At 45.3% G+C, this 20,815-nt stretch overlaps 1 protein-coding gene across 2 annotated transcripts in view; it reads left to right on the plus strand.

The window, feature by feature from the left end:
- The first annotated feature begins 7,659 nt into the window (after positions 1-7,659).
- Positions 7,660-20,815, plus strand: part of SLC4A7 (solute carrier family 4 member 7) — a 148,183-nt gene continuing 135,027 nt past the window's right edge. For both annotated transcript variants that reach the window (XM_075827180.1, XM_075827181.1), the window contains exon 1: positions 7,660-7,869. In XM_075827180.1, coding sequence (XP_075683295.1) covers positions 7,822-7,869 — 48 coding nt within the window. In that variant the 5' untranslated portion in view covers positions 7,660-7,821. The remainder of the gene's footprint in view (positions 7,870-20,815) is intronic.

Raw genomic sequence — 20,815 nt, forward strand, 5'->3', positions numbered from 1 at the left:
TGGCTGCGGCTGTCAGGGGGAGGTTCGAGCTGACAGCCCGAAGCCACGGACATTACAGTATCCCCCCTCTTACGCCCCCTCTTCTTGTGACTAGAGGGGGAGAGAAACTTCTTCAGAAGAGTAGGGGCATAGAGGTTCTCCTCTGGCTCCCAGGACCTCTCTTCAGGACCAAACCCCCTCCAATCCACCAAATAAAAATTCTTTCCCCTCACTCTCTTCGTGTCCAAGATCTCTTTGACCTCAAAGATGTCTGAGGGGCCGCTGGAGGCGACCGCAGGGCTGGGAGTCTTGGAATAGCGGTTCAGGATCACAGGTTTCAGGAGGCAGACATGGAAGGAGTTGAGAATCCTGAGGGTAGGAGGCAGCCGAAGCTTGTAGGCGACAGGATTGATCTGCTGCAGAACCTCGAATGGTCCGAGGAAACTGGGGGCAAATTTACATGACGGCACCCTCAGTCGGATATTCCTGGACGACATCCAGACCTTAGTGCCAGGAAGAAACCGAGGAGGCTCTCTTCTCCTTGTGTCAGCCTTCCGTTTCATGCGGTCCACTGCCATTAGGATGGAGGATCGAGTCTGCTGCCAGATCTTCAAAAAGTCTCTAAACGTGGAGTCAGCTGCAGGTACCTCGGAAGTATCAGGCACCGGGAGAGGAATTTGTGGGTGCTGGCCGTAGACAATGCAGAACAGTGTATTCCTAGTAGACTCGCTGGTGAGATTATTGTAGGAGAACTCCGCCCACGGGAGCAGCTGCACCCATTCATCATGCTGCTTGGAGATGAAGTGGCGTTGGTAGTTCTCCAAAATCTGGTTGATCCTCTCGACCTGACCATTAGACTGAGGATGGTAGGCAGAAAAAAAGTCCAACTTCAAGCCAAGAAGTCCGCAGAGGGCTCTCCAGAACCTCGAGGTGAACTGAACCCCCCGATCAGACACAATATGCTGCGGCAAGCCGTGCAGGCGGAAGTTGTGTTGGATAAATGACTTGGCCAACTGAGGAGCAGAAGGAAGACCGGTCAGAGGAACGAAGTGGGCCATCTTCGAAAATCGGTCCACCACCACCCAGACAGCACTGCATCCAGCAGAGAGAGGCAGGTCCGTGATAAAGTCCATCGCTAAATGCTGCCAGGGAGCATTGGGCACAGGCAATGGCTAGAGAAGACCAGCAGGTCTGGAGTGGGTGGCCTTGTTGGCTGCACATACAGCACAGGAAGAAACAAAGTCCATAATATCCTTGGGCAGAGTAGGCCACCAGAAATGACGAGCAATCAAATACCGGGTCTTACATAACCCCGTGTGACCTGCCAGTCTAGAGGAGTGACCCCAGCGGAGGATTCTTCCGCGATCAGCCAGGCGCACAAAAGTCCTCCCTGAAGGAATGTCCCCAATTTGCAGGGGATTAACCGAGACAATGCAAGATGGATCGATAATGTTCTGTGGACTCTCAATGGTGTCTTCTGTCTTGAGATCTCGCTATGGATGACAGTTTACAGCGTAATCTCACGAGACTACGCCTGCTGTGCTGTAAATCACACAGACGCTACAGAAGTGGTCAGGAGAATGAATACATGTCACGTCCTGGCTGGAGGTCATGTATATTCATTGTCATGACACATGAGTAGCGTTATAGTGTGTTTATGTGACTGCAAATAGCGATATAGCTATATCGCTATCTGCAGTGTAAATGAATGGAGAAAAGTGTATGACGCTGATTGGTCAGCGTCATACACTCCTCTGTACAACGCCCACTTGGTCATACACCGTGTTCCAAATTATTATGCACATTGGATTTAAGTGTCATAAACATTTAATTATTAGTTTTTCAATTAAACTCATGGATGGTATTGTGTCTTAGGGCTCTTTGGATCATTGTAATCAATCTCAGACACCTGTGATAATTAGTTTGCCAGGTGTGCCCAATCAAAGGAAAACTACTTAAGAAGGACGTTCCACATTATTAAGCAGGCCACAGATTTCAAGCAATATGGGAAAGAAAAAGGATCTCTCTGCTGTCCAAAAAGCGTGAAATAGTGCAATACCTTGGACAAGGTATGAAAACATTGGATGTTTCAAGAAAACGTAAGCGTGATCATCGTACTGTGAAAAGATTTGTGGCTGATTCAGAGCACAGACGGGTTCGTTCAGATAAAGGCATAATGAGGAAGGTTTCTGCCAGACAAATTAATAGGATTAGGAGAGCAGCTGCTAAAATGCCATTGCAAAGCAGCAAACAGGTATTTGAAGCCGATGGTGCCTCTGGAGTCCCGCGAACCTCAAGGTGTAGGTTCCTCCAGAGGTTTGCAAGTGTGCATAAAGCTATTATTCGGCCACCCCTAAACAATGCTCACAAGCAGAAACGGTTGCAGTGGGCTCAGGAAAAAATGAAGACTAATTTTCAAACCGTGTTGTTTATTGATGAGTGCCGTGCAACCCTGGATGGTCCAGGTGGATGGAGTAGTGGATGGTTGGTGAATGGCCACCATGTCCTAAAAAGGCAGCGACGTCAGCAAGGAGGTGGCGGAGTCATATTTTGGGCTGGAATCATGGGGAGAGAACTGGTAGGCCCCTTTAGGGACTCTGATGGTGTGAAAATAACCTCTGCAAGGTACGTAAAGTTTATGACTGACCACTTTCTTTTGTGGTACAAAAAGAAGAACCGTGCCTGCCGTAGCAAAATTATCTTCATGCATGACAATGCACCATCTCATGCTGCAAAGAATACCTCTGTGTCATTGGCTGCTATGGGCATAAAAGGAGAGAAACTCATGGTGTGGCCCCCATGTTCCCCTGACCTCAACTCTATTGAGAACCCTTGGAGCATCCTCAAGTAAAAAAATCTATGAGGGTGGGAGGCAGTTCACATCAAAACAGAAGCTCTGGGAGGCTATTCTGACATCCTGCAAAGATATTCAAGCAGAAACTGTCCAAATACTCACAAATGCAATGGATGCAAGAATTGTGAAGTTGATATCAAAGAAGGGGTCCTATGTTAACATGTAACTTGGCCTGTTAAGTTTTTTTTTTTTATTGAAAGAGCTTTTGATTTCTGTAAATATGTCCTCCTTATACTGCAAATTCAACAAATTACCATTTTAGTTCTCTTTACAACTTTTAAAATGTTTTGATCTCTGTTGTGCATAATAATTTGAAACAGTGCATTTTGAGTTTTTTACTTCTAAAAAAACGGTTGATGGCTTGAAGATTATACTGACTGTCATTTGCATCGACTATTTAGGAAAATCAGCGAAAAATAACATTTGCATAATAATTTGGAATGCGGTGTATAGTAAAACACGCCCAGTTGTTAATTGAGAAACTCATTAGCATAAATCCAATTTAGGTTAATTGAGAAACTCATTAGCATAAATCCAATATAGGTCATAACTCAAAATTGATCGTTTTTCTAAATAAAAAACACTGCTGTAATCTACATTACAGCGCCGATCGCATCATGTACAATATAGGCCACTTATAATGTGGTGACAGAGCCTCTTTAAAACGCATAGAACAATGTCGGAATTTCAGGGTTTTTTCTACTCCCCCCAAAAAAAGTTAATAAAACTTAAACAAAAAATTATATGTACCCCAAAATTGTACCATTAAAAAGTACAACTAATCCTGCAAAAAACAAGTCCTCATACAGCTATGTCGACGGAAAAATAAAAAAGTTACAGCTCTTGGAATGCAACTATAGAAAAACGAAAATATAAGGCATATTATTACACATTATAAGTATAAGGCACCCAGGAAGGTTTTCTGGCAATTTGGCATAGAAATCCTGCACAATCCCCTTGCTCCCCCTCCCATCTCCATAGATTGTAAAGGCAGGCAAGGAAGTGACACCCCCCCCCCCCCCCACCTCAATTCTGCTCTGAAACCAGCAACGGAGTTTGGTTGACAACCGGAGGTAGACAGCAGATTACAGAAAGGGAGACACCTAGTGCCAGTAAGGGTATGTGCACACAACCTATTTTTAGACGTAATTCAGGCGTTTTACGCCTCGAATTACGTCTGAAAAGACGGCTCCATTACGCCTGCAAACATCTGCCCATTGCTTGCAATGGGTTTTACGATGTTCTGTTCCCACGAGCCTTTATTTTACGCGTCGCTGTCAAAATACGGCGCGTAAAATGACGCTCATCAAAAGAAGTGCAAAACACTTATTGGGACGTTTTTGGAGCCGTAAAAAAACGCTGCGAAAAACGCGTCGAAAAACGTGAGTTGCTCAAAAAACGTCTGAAAATCAAGAGCTGTTTTCCCTTGAAAACAGCTCCGTATTTTCAGACGTATTTTGTTAATCGTGTGAACATACCCTAACTTCACACAAAATCTGCATGGATAAAAAAACAACTCATTTTTATCAGTAAGGCCTCATGCACACGACCGTAAAAACTCCCGTTATTACGGGTCGTAATTACGACCCGTAATAACGGGCTCATAGAATTCTATTGGCGACGGGTGCCTTCCCGTTTTCTCACGGGAAGGTGCCCGTGCCGTTGAAAAAGATAGAACATGTCCTATTTCAGGCCGTAATAACGGCACGGACAGTCCATAGAAGTCTATGGAGCTCTCGTAATGACGGGTGGCTACATGTGTGCACCCGTCATTACGGCAGCGTTGCTAAGCAACGTCAGTAAATAGTCACTGTCCAGGGAGCTGAAAGAGTTAACTGATCGGCAGTAACTCTTTCAGCACCCTGGACAGTGACTACCGATCAGAATAAACCTGTAAAAAATAAAAATAAAAGACGTTCATACTTACCGAGAACTTCCTGCTTCCTCCAGTCCGGTCTCCCGCCCGTTGCCTTGGTGACGCGTCCCTCTCGACATCCGGCCCGACGTCCTGGATGACGTTTCAGGCCATGTGACCGCTGCAGCCAATCACAGGTCAATCACAGGCTGCAGCGGTCACATGGACTGCCGCGTCATCCAGGGATGTCGGGCTGGATGTGAAGAGAGGGACGCGTCACCAAGGCAACGGCCGGGTAAGTATGAATTTCTTTAACTTTTATTACAGAAAGGGCTGTCCCTTCTCTCTATCCTGCACTGATAGAGAGAAGGGGCTGCCGATTAGTGCAGTGCTATTTTGCCGCCAAAAACGTGCCCGTAAATAGGGGTGGAATACGGGTGACACCGGACCCATATTTACGGGCACGGGTTCGTAAATACTGGTGCAAAACGGGTCGAATACGTGTGACACCGGCCCCGTATTTACGCCAGTATTTACGGGTGGGAAAAAATACGGTCGTGTGCATGAGGCCTTAGGCCCCATGCACACGACCGTATTTTCATCTAGCCGTAAATACTGTCAATAAATACAGATCCGTAGTCATCTGTAACTCATCCGTATGCTGACCAATCGTATGCTGACCAATCGGCATCATGCACTCCTCTCCATTCATTTACACTGCACTAGCGATATAGATATATCGCTATGTGCAGCCTCATACACAAACCCTAACATTACTACAGTGTCCTGATAATGAATACACATGACCATCCAGCCTGGACGTCATGTGTACTCAGAATCCTGACACTTCTGAATAATTTTTTGTGAGATTCGGGCAAGTGAAACCAAATCTCGTTTAGCTCCGTGATCTCGCGAGATTTGGTTTCACTTGCCGGAATCTCACAAAAAAAGATTCAGAAGTGTCAGGATTCTGAGTACACATGACGTCCAGGCTGGATTTCATGTGTATTCATTATCAGGACACTGTAGTAATGTTAGGGCTTGTGTATGAGGCTGCACATAGTGATATATCTATATCGCTAGTGCAGTGTAAATGAATGGAGAGGAGTGCATGATGCCGATTGGTCAGCGTCATGCACTCCTCTGTACAACTTTGGTAGAAAGTAAAAGTACGCCCACTTGGGATTAAGAAAGCTCATTAGCATAAACTTAAATCGCTCCTAACGTTGTGAAAAAAGATTGTTTTTTTAAATAAAAAGCATTACTATCACCTACATTACAGCGCCAACCTCCTTATGTAGGAGATAGGGCACTTATAATGTGGTGACAGAGTCTCTTTAATATCTTTTTATGTGGTGAAGAGTGGAAAAAGTTCAATACTAAACAAAGACATAGCTAACCAATGAGGATCAGTCACCACTGACAACTTCATATTTTATTGAATTCCCCATACATATGGAGATCCTGCCCTCACACTATTCAAATTGGTCTTTCAGACTTATGGAGTCTACACAGATCACTCAAAGCCGTTTTCCCATTTTGGACATTTATGGCACATCCACAGAATATGCCATAAATATCTGAGACATGCGGGTCCCACCTCTGGGATCAGCACATATCTCTAGAACAGGGCCCCCTGATCTACCTTTTGCCGCTGGGCAGCGCGTCTTGCTACGCTGTTTCCGTAACTTCCAAGTTCTGGAAACAGCGTAGCTTGTGTGCTATGCTGTTTCTGTAACTCCCATTCACTTCTAGTGGAGTTCTGGAAGCAGCATAGCAAACTGCATGCGGTTGTTTCTGGAAAAGCCGGCAAACTTGTCAGTCGGTGGCCGAGCCCAGTGGCAGAAGGTAGGATGGTGGGACCCGCATCTATCGAACATTTTTAGCATCTGATGGGAATACCGCTTTAAGGCATAAGGAACGAGAACCGGTCTGCAATTTAGCATTAAAATCTGTTTTTACATAACAACATATGGTCCAGTTTAATAGAAATCCTATTATCACAAGATTATACATCTTTTGGAAAAAACAAAACATTTTAGACAGTGATTATAAAGGTAAAACTAATTTATGGAACATTTCACTATTCACTTGTGCTGACATCTAGTGGCCAAACCATGACCTAATCACAGGTCTATTGTACTGCCTGACCAAGATAAGCAGCTTTCACACTTATATTAGCAAAGGGAAAGATCTGAATGAGGAGTATTTGTAGAGGGCTTCTGGCATCACAGCCCAGGCGATGCTGTAAAGTGTACCCTCTCCTACTGTAAAGTGTACCCTCTCTTGCTGTAAAGTGTACCCTCTCATGCTGTAAAGTGTACCCTCTCCTGCTGTAAAATATATCCTCTTCTGCTGTAAAGTGTACACTCTCCTGCTGTAAAGTGTACCCTCTCCTGCTGTAAACTGTATCATCTCCTGATGTAAAAAGTGAGAGTGGTGAGCAGTTCCATTGAAGAACGCCTCCAGAAAGTGACAGTCTTTTTATGAGCTAAAATATAATAAAGTCTCCTTTTAAGAACAATAAACTTTTCACAAATGGCTTTTTCTGTACATATAAGGGCACATGCATATGATTGGGAAATTATATTGTGAAAACCACTGGGGACAGATGTGAGTGCATTGTCTGTACAGTGATATAAATAATGGGTAATACTTCACGTTAAAGACTCTACTTATGGTTCACATTGCATGAGAAATGACTCCTTGCAAATAATGCGAGACATCTCCTCACTACTGAGAGATTATACCGTCTCCTCGGAAAATAATATCTTGTCCATCACCAAGGACTCGACAATCAGTGTAGAAACCACCTCTAGGGATAGAGCACAAAGCAGAGGGGGAGGGGAGGCTTCAGCAGACACAGGAGAGATAGAGGGAAGAGGAGGGCCCAGCTAATATGAGAGATAGAAGGGGCCATGCAAAAAGAAAGAGTGGAGGGCGGGATAGTGGGGAGGAAGAGGGGCGGAGGAACCCAACGACACTGCTCTCTTTCAGATAAAGATCCTACTGCGAACCGGCAAATTGTGTGAGGAGATTCCATGTACCGGGAGCACCTGACAGGGAGCGCAAGTGTACATCTCCCGTCCAGTGTGTCCATCATCCCGGGGGCTTCACTCAGCGACAGGAGGCCATGGAGGAGGACCGCGCCGGAGAACAGATGAGACCTCTTCTAACCACGGTATGAGACGCCTGCGCTTCCTTATTGTCTCAGTAGCAGCTTCTCAGTATCTATGGCTCGTGTGCGACACCCAGGAGAGATGTGCCCGCTGCTGTGGTCCTCCATGTGCCGCTCATTGTCGGGAACACATGCTGAACTTCCTGCTGCTCCACTTGTGGAGAGTTGTAGCTGCGGGCACTGCTGTAGCCTGACACTGTCATACACTGGCACAGTACTAGCAGTACACAGACACTGTAACAGACTACAGCTGTGCTACATGCGATACTAACACTCCGGTATGTAATATACTATGGTACATGTAGTACGTGGACAGCATAATATACTGGCACGGTAATGGCACTATATGGTACATGAAGTACACAGCACTGTAAAATATTGGTACTGTAGTACTGATATGGTGATACAGTTTATTGGCATGGGGTATTATAGTGGTTCATGGGGCAGTGGGCACTGTAGTGGTATTTGGGGCCGTATACACTAGTGGTACGTGGAGTATAGGGCGGTGTAGTGGTATGTGGGTAGCGGGCACTGGTAGGTGATACATGGGGTAGTGGTACATGGCTTAGTAGGAACTGTAGTGTTATGTGGGGCAGTGGGCACTGTAGTGGTATGTGGGCACTGTAGTGGTACGTTGGGTAGTGGGCACTGCAGTGGTATGTGGAGTAGTGGGCACTGTAGTGGTACGTGGAGTAGTGGGCACTAGTGGTACGTGGGTAGCGGGTGGTGTAGTGGTATGTGGGTAGCAGGCACTGTGGTAGGTGATACATGGGGTAGTGGTACATGGCTTAGTAGGAACTGTAGTGGTATGTGGGGCAGTGGGCACTGTAGTGGGGCAGTGGGCACTAGTGGTACGTGGGTAGCGGGCGGTGTAGTGGTACGTGGGTAGCGGGCACTGTGGTAGGTGATACATGGGGTAGTGGTACATGGCTTAGTAGGAACTGTAGTGTTATGGGGTAGTGGGCACTGTAGTGGTACGTGGGGTAGTGGGCACTGTAGTGGTATGTGGGTAGGTGATGTAGTGGTACATGGATAGTAGGCACTGTGGTAGTAGGTGATACATGGGGTAGTGGTACATGGCTTAGTAGTCACTGTAGTGGTGCATGGAGTAGGGGGCACTGTAGTGTGTTGATATTAGGCGGGACATTAGTAAAAGCCATTATAAAGGTACATGGGGTAGTAGGCACTGTAGTGTTGTTGTTTTATGTGATACATGGATAGCAGGTAGTGTAATGGTATTATGTGCTGCAGTGGGCACTGTACTAATACTTGGGGTAGTAGTCACTAGTTTACTGGTGCCTACTACCCCAAGTTGTGTGGTACATTGAGGACAGAGGCACTGTATATACTTGAAGGAGGCACTGTAGTGGTACATGGGTTAGTGGACACTGTAGTGTTATGTCTTACATGGGCAGTGAGCACTGTAATGGTATTAGGCGGTACAAGGGATAGTGGGCACTGTATATACTTGTATTGTACTATGTGGTACACGGTGTAGTGGGCACTGTATATGCCTGTATTATGGAGTAGTGGGCACTGTAGTGGTATATTGAGTAGTAGGTAGCATGTGTTGTGGTATTATGGAGTAGTGGGCACTGCAGGGGTATATTGAGTAGTAGGTAGCATGTGTTGTGGTATTATGGAGTAGTGGGCACTGTAGGGGTATATTGAGTAGTAGGTAGCATGTGTTGTGGTATTATGGAGTAGTGGGCACTGTAGAGTTGTGGTACAAGGGGTAGTGGGCACTGTATATACCTGTATTATGGGGTAGTGGGCACTGTATATACCTGTATTATATAGTACACGGTGTAGTGGGCACTGTATATACCTGTATTATGGGGTAGTGGGCACTGTAGAGGTATATTTAGTAGGCAGGGTAGTGTTGTGGTACATGGGTTAGTGGGCTGTGTGTGTGTGTCTCTATATGTATGGTACATGAAGTAGTGGGCACTGTATATATTTGTATTATATGGTTCATGGAGTAGTAGGCACTGTAGTATAGTGGAACCCATCAGGTGGTACATGGGGTAGTGGGCACTGTAGTGTTGTGGTACATGGGGTAGTGGGCACTGTATATATTTGTATTATATGGTACATGGAGTAGTAGGCACTGTAGTATAGTGGAACCCATCAGGTGGTACATGGGGTAGTAGGCCTTGCGGTACACTAATATCTTTTATAACTAGTGAGAGGCAGGCGTCCTGTATACTACAGTATCTGGTGCCTACAGCTGCCACGTAACCCATGCCACCTCATGCAGTGGTACCCGTTGATCGGAGCTCATCCCACGTTAGCTCCACATCCCGGCGTCCGACACCGCACATCTTCAGGGGCACCGCACTGGCTGAGGGGGAGCCGCGCACACACCGGCCCCTCCCGGTACCGGCCCGGGGAGCACATGTTCTGTGTGTGGGGTTTCCTCATCGCCGGTGACTCTTCTTCCTATGTGATACGTCTGTACTTTCTGGTGGAAATGAGTCACACGGAAGTGCCGGCCCCGCCGCGTCCCTCCCTCCCTGCCAGACAGTGTGAAGCTCAGTTTAGGAGCTTTTCATGTTGGATTCCCCTCCCCCGCTTCGGTACAGCGGCTTCTATTCATCCTGAGGAGTCCTGTATCTGGTGCTTCCCGTAAACACTGCATCATGGACACCTGTAGCCTCTTGTACCAGAACATGGCTGTGCAGTTGTCAGTCAGGCACCCAGAACGGCAAAAATGCCACATTGTTCCAGTGCAAAGTCTTCCGGTGTAGCCATGCTGTTTAATGGAGTGGGCTACATCTGCCACAACACGTCGGACTATATCTCCAACCCCAATTACCGATGGACCGTAAATCCCACTAAACCAGACAATACACAGTGCCCTCAGCATGAGGTGCCAGAAACGCTGCAACAAAGCAGACGTCGTCACCGGACTTCACAGCATGTCTGACACAAGCTGAGGCCTTTATAACGCATCCAATATGGACCCGCAGAGGGAAAAGCCAGGGGAAAGGAGCTGCACTGGAGGTCTGGAATCAAATCCAACAAAGGGCAATGGAGGTTGTGTTCTCCCTTTGTCTTTTGCGTGGGTTTCCTCCCAGTGTTTTCTCCACACTCCAAAAATATACTGCTAGGTAATTGGCTTCCCATGATATTGATAAATTGTGAGCCCCATTTGGGACCGGGACTGATGTGGATGGCGACCATTACTGTTCAGTACCGAGGAATATGTGACGGTGATGGCGAATGCAAGGCTATGTAACCCTTTTGAAAGTCATTATTTTCTTTAATAAAAAGTGTGTGTAATTGGTGCAACTTCATAATTCATCTTTATTAAAAATAATTTTTACTCTTTAAGATACAGCTGCTTTGTATTTTCTATACAGAGCAGCTGTATTGTTTGCTAAATCACGCTCCTGTCAGGTCCGCGGGACTGATGGGTCCAGTGAGGTTGAGTTCACATGGGGCGGATACGCTGCGTAAAAGCAGGGAATTCTGGGTGAAAAACCGCACCAACCTGTGTTGCAGTTTTTCGCCCGGAATGTCCACTGCGGAAAACTGCATCACCTAGCAGGCTGGCCTCCTGTGATTGGTTGCAGTGGGCAAATAGGATGAAACGTCATCCCAGGAGGCCTGCCTGGAGGAAGAAACGGAGTATGAATTATTATTATTATATTTTTTTTTTTCGAAGTTGTGATTTTTGTGCCGGAATTGATGTGATTTTGCCGCAAAAGTCGCAACAATTCTATCTGTTGTGGGTTTTGCATCCCTATTGAATTCAATGTGGAAAACCCACAACAGAAGAGTAAGGGTATGTTCACACACACTATTTACGGACGTAATTCGGGCGTTTTAGCCCCGAATTACGTCCGAAAATGCGCCTCAATAGTGTCGGCAAACATCTGCCCATTCATTTGACTGGGTCTTACGATCTGTTCAGACGGTTATTTTTTTTACGCCCCGCTGTCAAAAGGCGGGGCGTAAAAAAGACGCCCGCGTCAAAGAAGTGTCCTGTCACTTCTTGGGACGTAATTGGAGCCGTTATTCATTGACTCCAATGAAAAGCAGCACCAATTAAGTCTGTAATGGACGCGGCGTTCAAGCGCCTGCACATGCCGTTACGGCTGAAATGACGGGGCTGTTTTCTCCTGAAAACAGCCCCGTAATTTCGGCTGTGCACGTGTGAACATACCCTAACAAACGCAGCATAAATCCACATGCTGCAGATTTAAATTCCGCACCGCAGGTCAATTTATCAATGTTTTTCGCTGCGTTTTTTGTTTTTTTTTTCCCAGTGTGGGCGTTAGATTTTCAAAATCTCAACCACTTTGCTGCTTCTGTAAATGCTGCTGAATTTCCACACACAATTCCGATGCCGCAATTATGCTACATAAGGCTGGATTCACACGAGCATGTTCGGTCCGTAAAGGATGTAACGTATTTCGGCCGCAAGCCCCGGACTGAACACACTGCAGGGAGTCGGGCTCCTAGCATCATAGTTATGTACGACGCTAGGAGTCCCTGCCTCTCCGTGGAACTACTGTCCCGTACTGAAAACATAATTGCTGCAGAAAGCTCCGTTACGTCTGGACAAGCCCTAACCTTGCCTGTCATAGAACAGGGGACCCTAAGGCGGGATTCACACGACAGGGTTTCCCGGCCGTTCATAAATCGGCCGGCACTGGGCTGCATTAGGAATAATAGACCCCTAATGGGGCTATTCACACGACCGTTTTTTTGTTTTTTTTTGACGGGCCGGGAAAACCGGCCGTCAAAAAATGGGACATGCCCTATTTTCGGCCGAGTGCCCGGCTCCCGTAGAAATCTATGGGGCCGGGTAATACACGGCCATCACTGGAATGTGTTCCGAGTGATGGCCGGGTCTACCGTCGCTCGTGCACTCTCTCCTCCTCCTCACAGCGCAGAGTGCATGTGAGGAGGAGGAGTTGATGCCACTCGGACGAATGGCTACGCTGGAGATACTGTGTGGCAGGGCCGGGGTGTACAGCAGGTGGAAGGGAGCGCTGCGTTGGCTCCCTTCCCCTGCTTGTTACGGTTCCCGACCGCTGGCTGTGTTTTTACGGCCAGCGATCAGGGTCCTTAAAACCAGAGCCATAGACTTTTTACGGCTCGGGTTTTAACTTGCTGCCCGCGCGATCGGGCAGCTGAATGTCGGGTCTCCGGCTTTCGCTGCTTCTGTCTTCTCTGATGACTTGTACACAGCGCTCAATGAACGCTGTGTATAGGAATAGAGACCGCAGCAGCGGCGCTGTTTCTATTCCTCCTGGTGATCATGTGACTGGTCACATGATCGCCGGGTGCCGTTACTGACAGACTGCTGCTGGGTCTTACTAGACCCAGCACAGCCCAGTTAGTGACAATCGTCACTATGAGAGGGCTGATTTCCCCTGTAACTGGGGCTGTTGTGCAGCTCCAGTTACAGTGGAAAAACATGGTGTAAAAGAAAGAGAAAAAATATTAAAAGTTCCAAAAAGGTCTTTTTTTGACCTTTTTGAGGGACAGACCATAATAATAAAAAAATAAAAGTAAAGTGCAAAAAATTCATCCGATAAAAAAACGAATGCAAATCTGGTCCAAATCGGCCGGTAAAAACGGCAACACGGCCCGGAACGGATGCAAACCGGCCGGGAAAATCGGCCGACACTCGGACCCTGTCGTGTGAATGAGGCCTAAGACTGGGTTCACACGACCCATTTTCAGACGTAAACGAGGCGTATTATGCCTCGTTTTACGTCAGAAAATAGGGCTACAATACATCGGCAAACATCTGCCCATTCATTTGAATGGGTTTGCCGACGTACTGTGCAGACAACGCGTAAATTGACTGCCTCGGCAAAGAAGTGCAAGGCACTTCTTTGCAATGTAATTTGAGCCGTTCTTCATTGAAGTCAATGAAGAGCAGCTCAAGATTTACGAGCGTCAGACGCCTCGCATAATGCGAGGAGGAGCTTTTACGTCTGAAACGACGCAGCTGGTTTCTCCTGAAAACAGTCTGTCTTTTCAGACGTAAAAGCCACTTATCGTGTGCACATACCCTAAAAGTGCGAGGTACGATACACTGCTGCACGTTCAACTGATGCTCGTCCTTTCTTGGTTTGTTCACAGGGAATCTACTCCAGGGACATAAGGCTGTGTTCACATCTGCATTGTTGTCTGTTCTTCTGTTCGATCATAGGAACAGAAAACCTAAAATAACAGTAGTGGTGGATCTAATGGAACCTCCAACAGCTTAAGGCCTCATGCCCACTTCAGTTTTGTTTTTTTTGTTTTTTTTCAGGGTCCTATCCGTTTTTTTTTTTGTTTTTTTTAACTGATCGTACCCTGATACATACATTCATTTCAATGGGGCCCTTGCACACTACTGTTTTAACGGAACCGTGTGACCATTCCGTCAAAAATAGTACAGGTCCTACTCCTGTCTGCTTTTGACGGGACAGTCTCGGCCTTTTCATTGATTTGGTCCGTGAAACAACGCACTGCACACGGAAGCCATCAGTGTACGGACCGTGTTTCACGGATCCGTCATTAACTGCCGAAGCAGCCAAAGGAAGCGTGCATGAGGCCTAAAAGTATTTTCTTTGGTTTCAGCAATTGGTGTGACTTTTTTTTATTTTTTTATAGTGAATATAATTTTCCAACATACTTTTTGTATTAATTCCTCATGATTTTCAAGATTTCTGCTTGTTATTGAGAAGGAGCATTCATTATTTACTTCCAGTGGATACAATTCTGTTCGTATCCTGTGTGTCCATCACATGACCAGGGCAGAATTTTATCCACTGGAAGTAAATGAATGTTCCTACTAAGGAACAGCAGGCAGAGAACTTGAAAACCGTGAGGAATTGGGGTATGTTCACACGCAGTGGTTTCAGGCGTAATTCGGGCCGTTTACGTCTCGAATTATGTCTTAAAAAACAGCGCCATTACGCCTCCAAACATCTGCCCATTCCTTGCAATGGGATTTACGGTGTTCTGTTCCCACGAGGCTTAATTTTACGTGTCGCTGTCAAAATACGATACGTAAAAAGATGCCCGCGAAAAAGTGCATGTCCCTTCTTGGGATGTTTTTGGAGGCGTTTTTCATTGACTCCATTGAAAAACAGCTCCAATAACGGCCGTAAAATACGCCGCGAAAAACACGAGTTGTTACAAAAACGTCTGAAAATCTGGAGCTGTTTTCGCTTGAAAACTGCTCTGGATTTTCAGACTTATTTTGCTTAGTGTGTGAACGTACCCTTAGGCCGAATTCACACGAGCTTTGCGCGCGCAGAATGTCCGCAAAAGGTCCGTGTATCAGCAGCATATGATGCGTGATTTTCGTGCAGCCGCCATCATTATGACTTTAATGTTTGTAAACTGAAATGCACGTGGTGCTTTTCTGTTTTCATTCATAGTTTTGACTACTGTAGCGCGCGGCACACGGAAGTGCGTCCGTGTGCTGTGCGCGGTTTTCACGCACCCCACTTCAATGGGTGCATGATGCGCGAAAAACTGGCAAATATAGGACATGTCGTGAGTTTTATGCAGCGGACATACGCTGCGTGAAAATTACGGACTGTCTGAACGGTCCCATTGACTAACATAGGTCCGTGCGACGCGCGTAGCACGGACGTATTATACGTTCGTCTGAATAAGCCCTCAGTGTAGCTAAACGTTTGTCAAATTTCTGACATGTCATAAGATTGGATTGGTGGGGGTCCGAGCACTGAGAACCCCACCAATCGCTAGAACGAAGTGGCTTTAGCTTTTTTTGGAAATAAATGTATCGGAGTACGAACTCAATAGAAAGTCTATGAGCCCGTACTCCGATACATCGTCTTTCCAGAAAAAGCAGAACAGACACGAAGCGGCTGAGCGCTCACACTAGCAATTTAGCTACTTCGTTCTAGCGATTGGTGGGGGTCTCAGTGCTCGACATGTCAGAAGTTTGTCAAAAGTTTAGCTACACTTTAATACAGAAAGTATGTTGGAAAATTGTATTACTGTCCATTTTGAAAAAAATAACATTTATTTGCTTTAAGTAGACGTCCCCTTAGTGACCACCGATACGACTTTTCATGGGTCCTTAGGCTAGGCTACCGCCTCTTCATGGCAGCCTAGTCTAAGTGCTGCACAGGTGTCGTGTGCTTGGCTGTCTAATGACACCCGGGCTCCTGCTACAACGGTAGCGATCCAAGTTTACTTTGATAGCGGCCGTTTAACCCCTTAAATGCTGCGGACAATTGCGACCGCAGCATTTACGTAGTGTACATAGGGAGGGAGCTCCCTCTGTCACCCATCGGCGGCCCGCAAATGCAATTGCGGGCGTCCGATGGGGTTTCATGGCAGCCGGGAGCCTAACAGAGGCCTGTCCTGGCTATATTACTATAAGGGTATGTACACACGCTTAACAAAAAAAATGTGTAAAAATATGGAGGTATTTTCAAAGGAAAACCGCTCCTGATTTTCAGGCTTTTTTTTTTTTTTTTTTTGGCACCTAATTTTTCTATAGTCCATGAAAAACTGCTCCAAAAACGTCCCAAGAAGTAACATGCACTACTTTTACGCAGGCGTCTTTTTATGTGCCGTTTTTGGAAAAGGAGGTGTAAAAAAAACGCCCCGTCTGATTTTTTTTTTATTTTTTTTTTTTATTTTTTTTTCCCGGGACGTTTACGGCCCAAAAAATGGCTGAAAATAGCCCGCTTGAACATACCCTTAGGCGGTACCAGAGGCATGGCCTAATAGAGTGCCTGTCAGTTTTACACTGGCCGGCAGTAATGCTCTGGTATACTAGGTATACCAAAGCATTCGATCTGCGATCAAAAGATTGCATAGTGGGACTAAAAAAATAAGTAATTATTTAATAAAGATTACAGTTAAAAAAAAAAAACACATCGCCGTGACTGTAATGACCCAAACAAAGTTAGCATGTAATTTAAACCACAAGGTGAATGGCGTAAAAAAAAAAAACTATAGCGGAATTGCTATTCTTTTCCCATTGTCTGTCTTCACCCCCCCCAAAACAAAGTAATGTTAATCAATGAGTCCCATGTACCCTCAAAAAGTACAAATTAAAACTACATCTTGTCCCGCAAAAAATAAGCCCACATGTAACAAAATTGATGGCAAAACAAAAAGTTATGGCTCTTGGAAAGCGACAATGCAAAAAACAAATAGTTTTAGGCCCCGTTCACACGACCGTACTTTCTTCTATGCCGAAATACGGATCTGTATTTCATCTGTATATATGGATCTGTTAAAAAGAGGGAGGATGCATGTTGCCTAGCAACGCTTCCTTAAATATGGACGGTATACGGATGCACATGCGTTGCCGTCTGTATTTACGGAGGCTGCCATTGATTTCTATCGGAGCGTCCTTGCCGTAATTACTGACCAGAATAGTACAGGCTCTATCGTTTTTTTCAGCACTGACACCCATCAGTAAAAATACTGAAAGGTGACCGTGGCCAATAGAAACGAATGGGTCCATAATTGCTGATGAATAATACGGTCAAGTTCAGGGAGCCTAAGGCCTCATGCACATGTCAGTATTTTGCTTCAGTATTTGGAAGCCAAAACCAGTAGTGGAGCATAAACAGAGAGAACCTATAATGGAAATATTTGCACCTCTTCCATGTTTTGGACCAACTCCTGGTTTTGGCTTCCAAATACTGACCAGAATACTGATGAGTGCATGAGGCCTTAGTTCGAGTGTTTTTATTGTGCAAAATTAGTAAAACATAACCTATACATATGTGGTATCGTCGTATTGCCGACCCATAGAATAAAGGTAACCTGTTACTTACGGTGATCGGCATAAATGTAAAACTGATAGAACAATGGGTGAAATTGCTGTTTTGTTCTTTTTCAATTATCCCCCCCACCAGAAAAAATTAATTAAAATTGTACGTACCCCAAAATGGTGCCATTAAAAAAAAATACAACTAATCCCACAAAACTCCTCATACAGCTATGTCAACGAAAAGAAAAAAAGTTAGATCTTTAAATGCGACGATGGAAAAAACAAAACAAAAATTGCTTGGTCATTAAGGCCTAAATTATGCTGGTCACTCCCGAGGGGTTAACAGATGCCTTATGAAGAACAGGCCAGTTGGTACTTCTATGCAAATTAAGCGTGCTGGTTTGTAATCTACCCTAGTTACAGGATACGGCCAGATGTGGTGGATTTTTAGGCAAATGTTACAAATGTGTTGCGTGCAGATCTTGTAGCGGGTTTGCCGCAGACCTCACCCATTGCATTGCAAAAGGTATATTCCGCTGAAAATCTGCAACATTGTCGCAACAAAACAAGCATGCTCCAAATTAAATAAAAAAAAATAAGTTTTGTTTGTAAAGGCAATATGTATTTCCTGCCTAACGAAAGATTTCCACCCTTCCCTTCATGGCAGATCTGCTAAGCAAAGTCCTAACTGCACCTTAGATCTTGGACTCCAAGACTCCTGGAAACATGATTTGGGGTAATTGAAGTCCGATTGTCCATTTCAAAGACTTGCCACAATGCTTTTATTGCCTCTTTCTTATTTTTGCACTACCATTCGTACATATTGGCCAAGAGAAACTCCATTGCCCGTAAGCTTGCCTGTTCGCTAGATCTAGAATTCGCTACGGTGATCATTCTTGGCTACAGCAGCACTTGTGCCTCCCGGTTATAATGAATCCGACATGAACTGTCAAGTGTACGGATAGATGTTCCCATAGTGACTCCATCGTCAGTTATGTGTTTCAGCTTAGGTGTGTGATCTGCTGTAGCCTTGTTTAACCAAGAGACAATTTTTATGTCTAAAAATAATGTTCCAAAGAAGTTAAGAAGGATCATCTTATGTGGATTGGGATTACCGTGTTTGTTGGGCGTTTTAGGATCTTGTTACTGACTTTTACCATGCTTTAAAGGATTACCTGCCTGTTTAGTGCCATTTGAATTGAAACATTGGAAAGGTCATCACCCTGTATGTGCATTTATGAAAGAATTTGAAGAGATGTTGTGACTTTATTCTTTTAAAGAGGACCTGTCGCCTCTCCTGACTTGTATATTTATAGTAAATACTTGTATTTCCCCATGAAATAACAATTCTGGAACATGTTTTCATAGAACTCTACTCTGTTATTCCTCCTAGAAATGTATGAATAAATTGAGAACTGGGGTTTACCATTCCACTTGTCCAAGGGGTGTCTCACTCTGTCAGTTACCCAACTGGTAACACCCACTTTCTAAAAGGAATAACCGGAACGGTACGACTAGGGCTGGGCAATATTGCCCAAAAAGAAAATCCTAGATTTATTTTTATTTTTTTTTAAACTCTGAATGATTTTCTATTTTCTTATTACTGTTAAATGAAACAAATGCCAAGAGATCATTTAATAAATTTTCTTTATATAAATTTTTAACATCTATTACTATAATTGTACGTAACTTCACAACTTTTAACCTCTGCAAATAGTTTTAACAGAAATACTATTGGAAAAATTCATATCTAATTGATTATAATTTCTGTGTTCCCCGGCAGGGAACTGGTTAACAGAATCTATATTCAATGATGAGCTGCGTGCACTAACATCCCCTTCTGCCCGTCACCCCCTCAGCCTGTCTTCGACATTGCACATGAGCGCAGTGTAAATTGCATCAGAGCCGGGCAGCTAGAGCCGAGCGGGCTCACTGGGGCGAGATTAACAGTCCGTGTCAGCTGGATTTTCTGGCCCGATCACGGTACATGTGAATGGGACTTTTGGCATCAGTCATTTAGGCTACAGTCACACAAGAAAATGGCCATTAAAAACTGGGCCCCCATATAGTGCCACACACCTTTGCAGATAAGCACCCCTCCCTTGTAGATCGCACCCCCAAATGTGGATCGCAGCACCCCACCCCATCCTTGTAGATAGCGGCAACTATAGCTGCCTCTAGCGGCTGAATCCCCAGCCAGGGGTTGCCGAGACTTTTACCAGGGACACAGCTCCTAGTGGGAGCTACAGTGGTGCGATCTGCAAGGGGGGGATGCTATCTACAGGGCGCTGCGGCTATATATGAGCCCCCCCCCCCCACGGAGCTGCTGTTCCGTCCTGTATCATTTTGTTCACTACAGAACTTCAGTTCCATGAGGAAGCAGAGAAAGAACAAGGCAGACCATGCCGCGACGGGGGCGGAGCTTCGTCCCACGGCGCCACTTAAAAAATGAATTTAACGATTCTAGTAAAAAACAAAATCGTTCGAGGCCTCAGGGGCGAATTATTTAGATTAATCGCCCAGCCCTTGGTACGACAAACAAGAGGTTTCTGAATTGTTACTTCATGTAGAATACAAATATTTAAAGGCCCCCTTTAATGGTGGGAACACACAGGGCAGATACGTGAAAGTATAAGTGCAAAGCGTATCCGTCCTGGAAACTGCAGGGAATCCCACCTGAATAACCGCACCAAATTGTGGTGCAGATTTTTGGGCAGAATGTGCGCTGCGTAAATACTGCAGGGAAAAAAATGGTTTACTTACCACCTGGGCATTGTCATGGTGACGTGTCCCTCTGTTCTGATCGCAGCCTGGCTTCGTGTGTTGACACTGTAGTCCATGTGACCACTGCAGCTCTTGATTGGCTGCAGCAGTCACATGGGCTGAAACCTCATCCCAGAAGGCTGGACTGTGCACAAAACAGAGGATTGTCACCATGACCACGTCCAGGGGTGAGTATAAGATCTTTTATTAATTTTCAATAAAGAAAAAGGTGTGTGGTTTTTTTTTTTTTTATATTTGCGTGTGGAATCGCAGTGTTTCCACCTCAACACATGGCTCTTTGTTGTGGGTTTTCCCCATTAAATTCAATGGTAAAATCCGCAACAGAAAAGCAGCGATTCCGCAGCTTACATGCTGCGGATTAAAATACTGCACCGCAGGTAAATTTAATAACTTTATTTTGGTAGATTTCCCCCCCCTGTGTGTGGATGAGAGGTGTTCAAATCT

Source organism: Rhinoderma darwinii, chromosome 5, assembly GCF_050947455.1.
Source record: "Rhinoderma darwinii isolate aRhiDar2 chromosome 5, aRhiDar2.hap1, whole genome shotgun sequence".
In the NCBI taxonomy this organism is placed as follows: domain Eukaryota; kingdom Metazoa; phylum Chordata; class Amphibia; order Anura; family Rhinodermatidae; genus Rhinoderma; species Rhinoderma darwinii.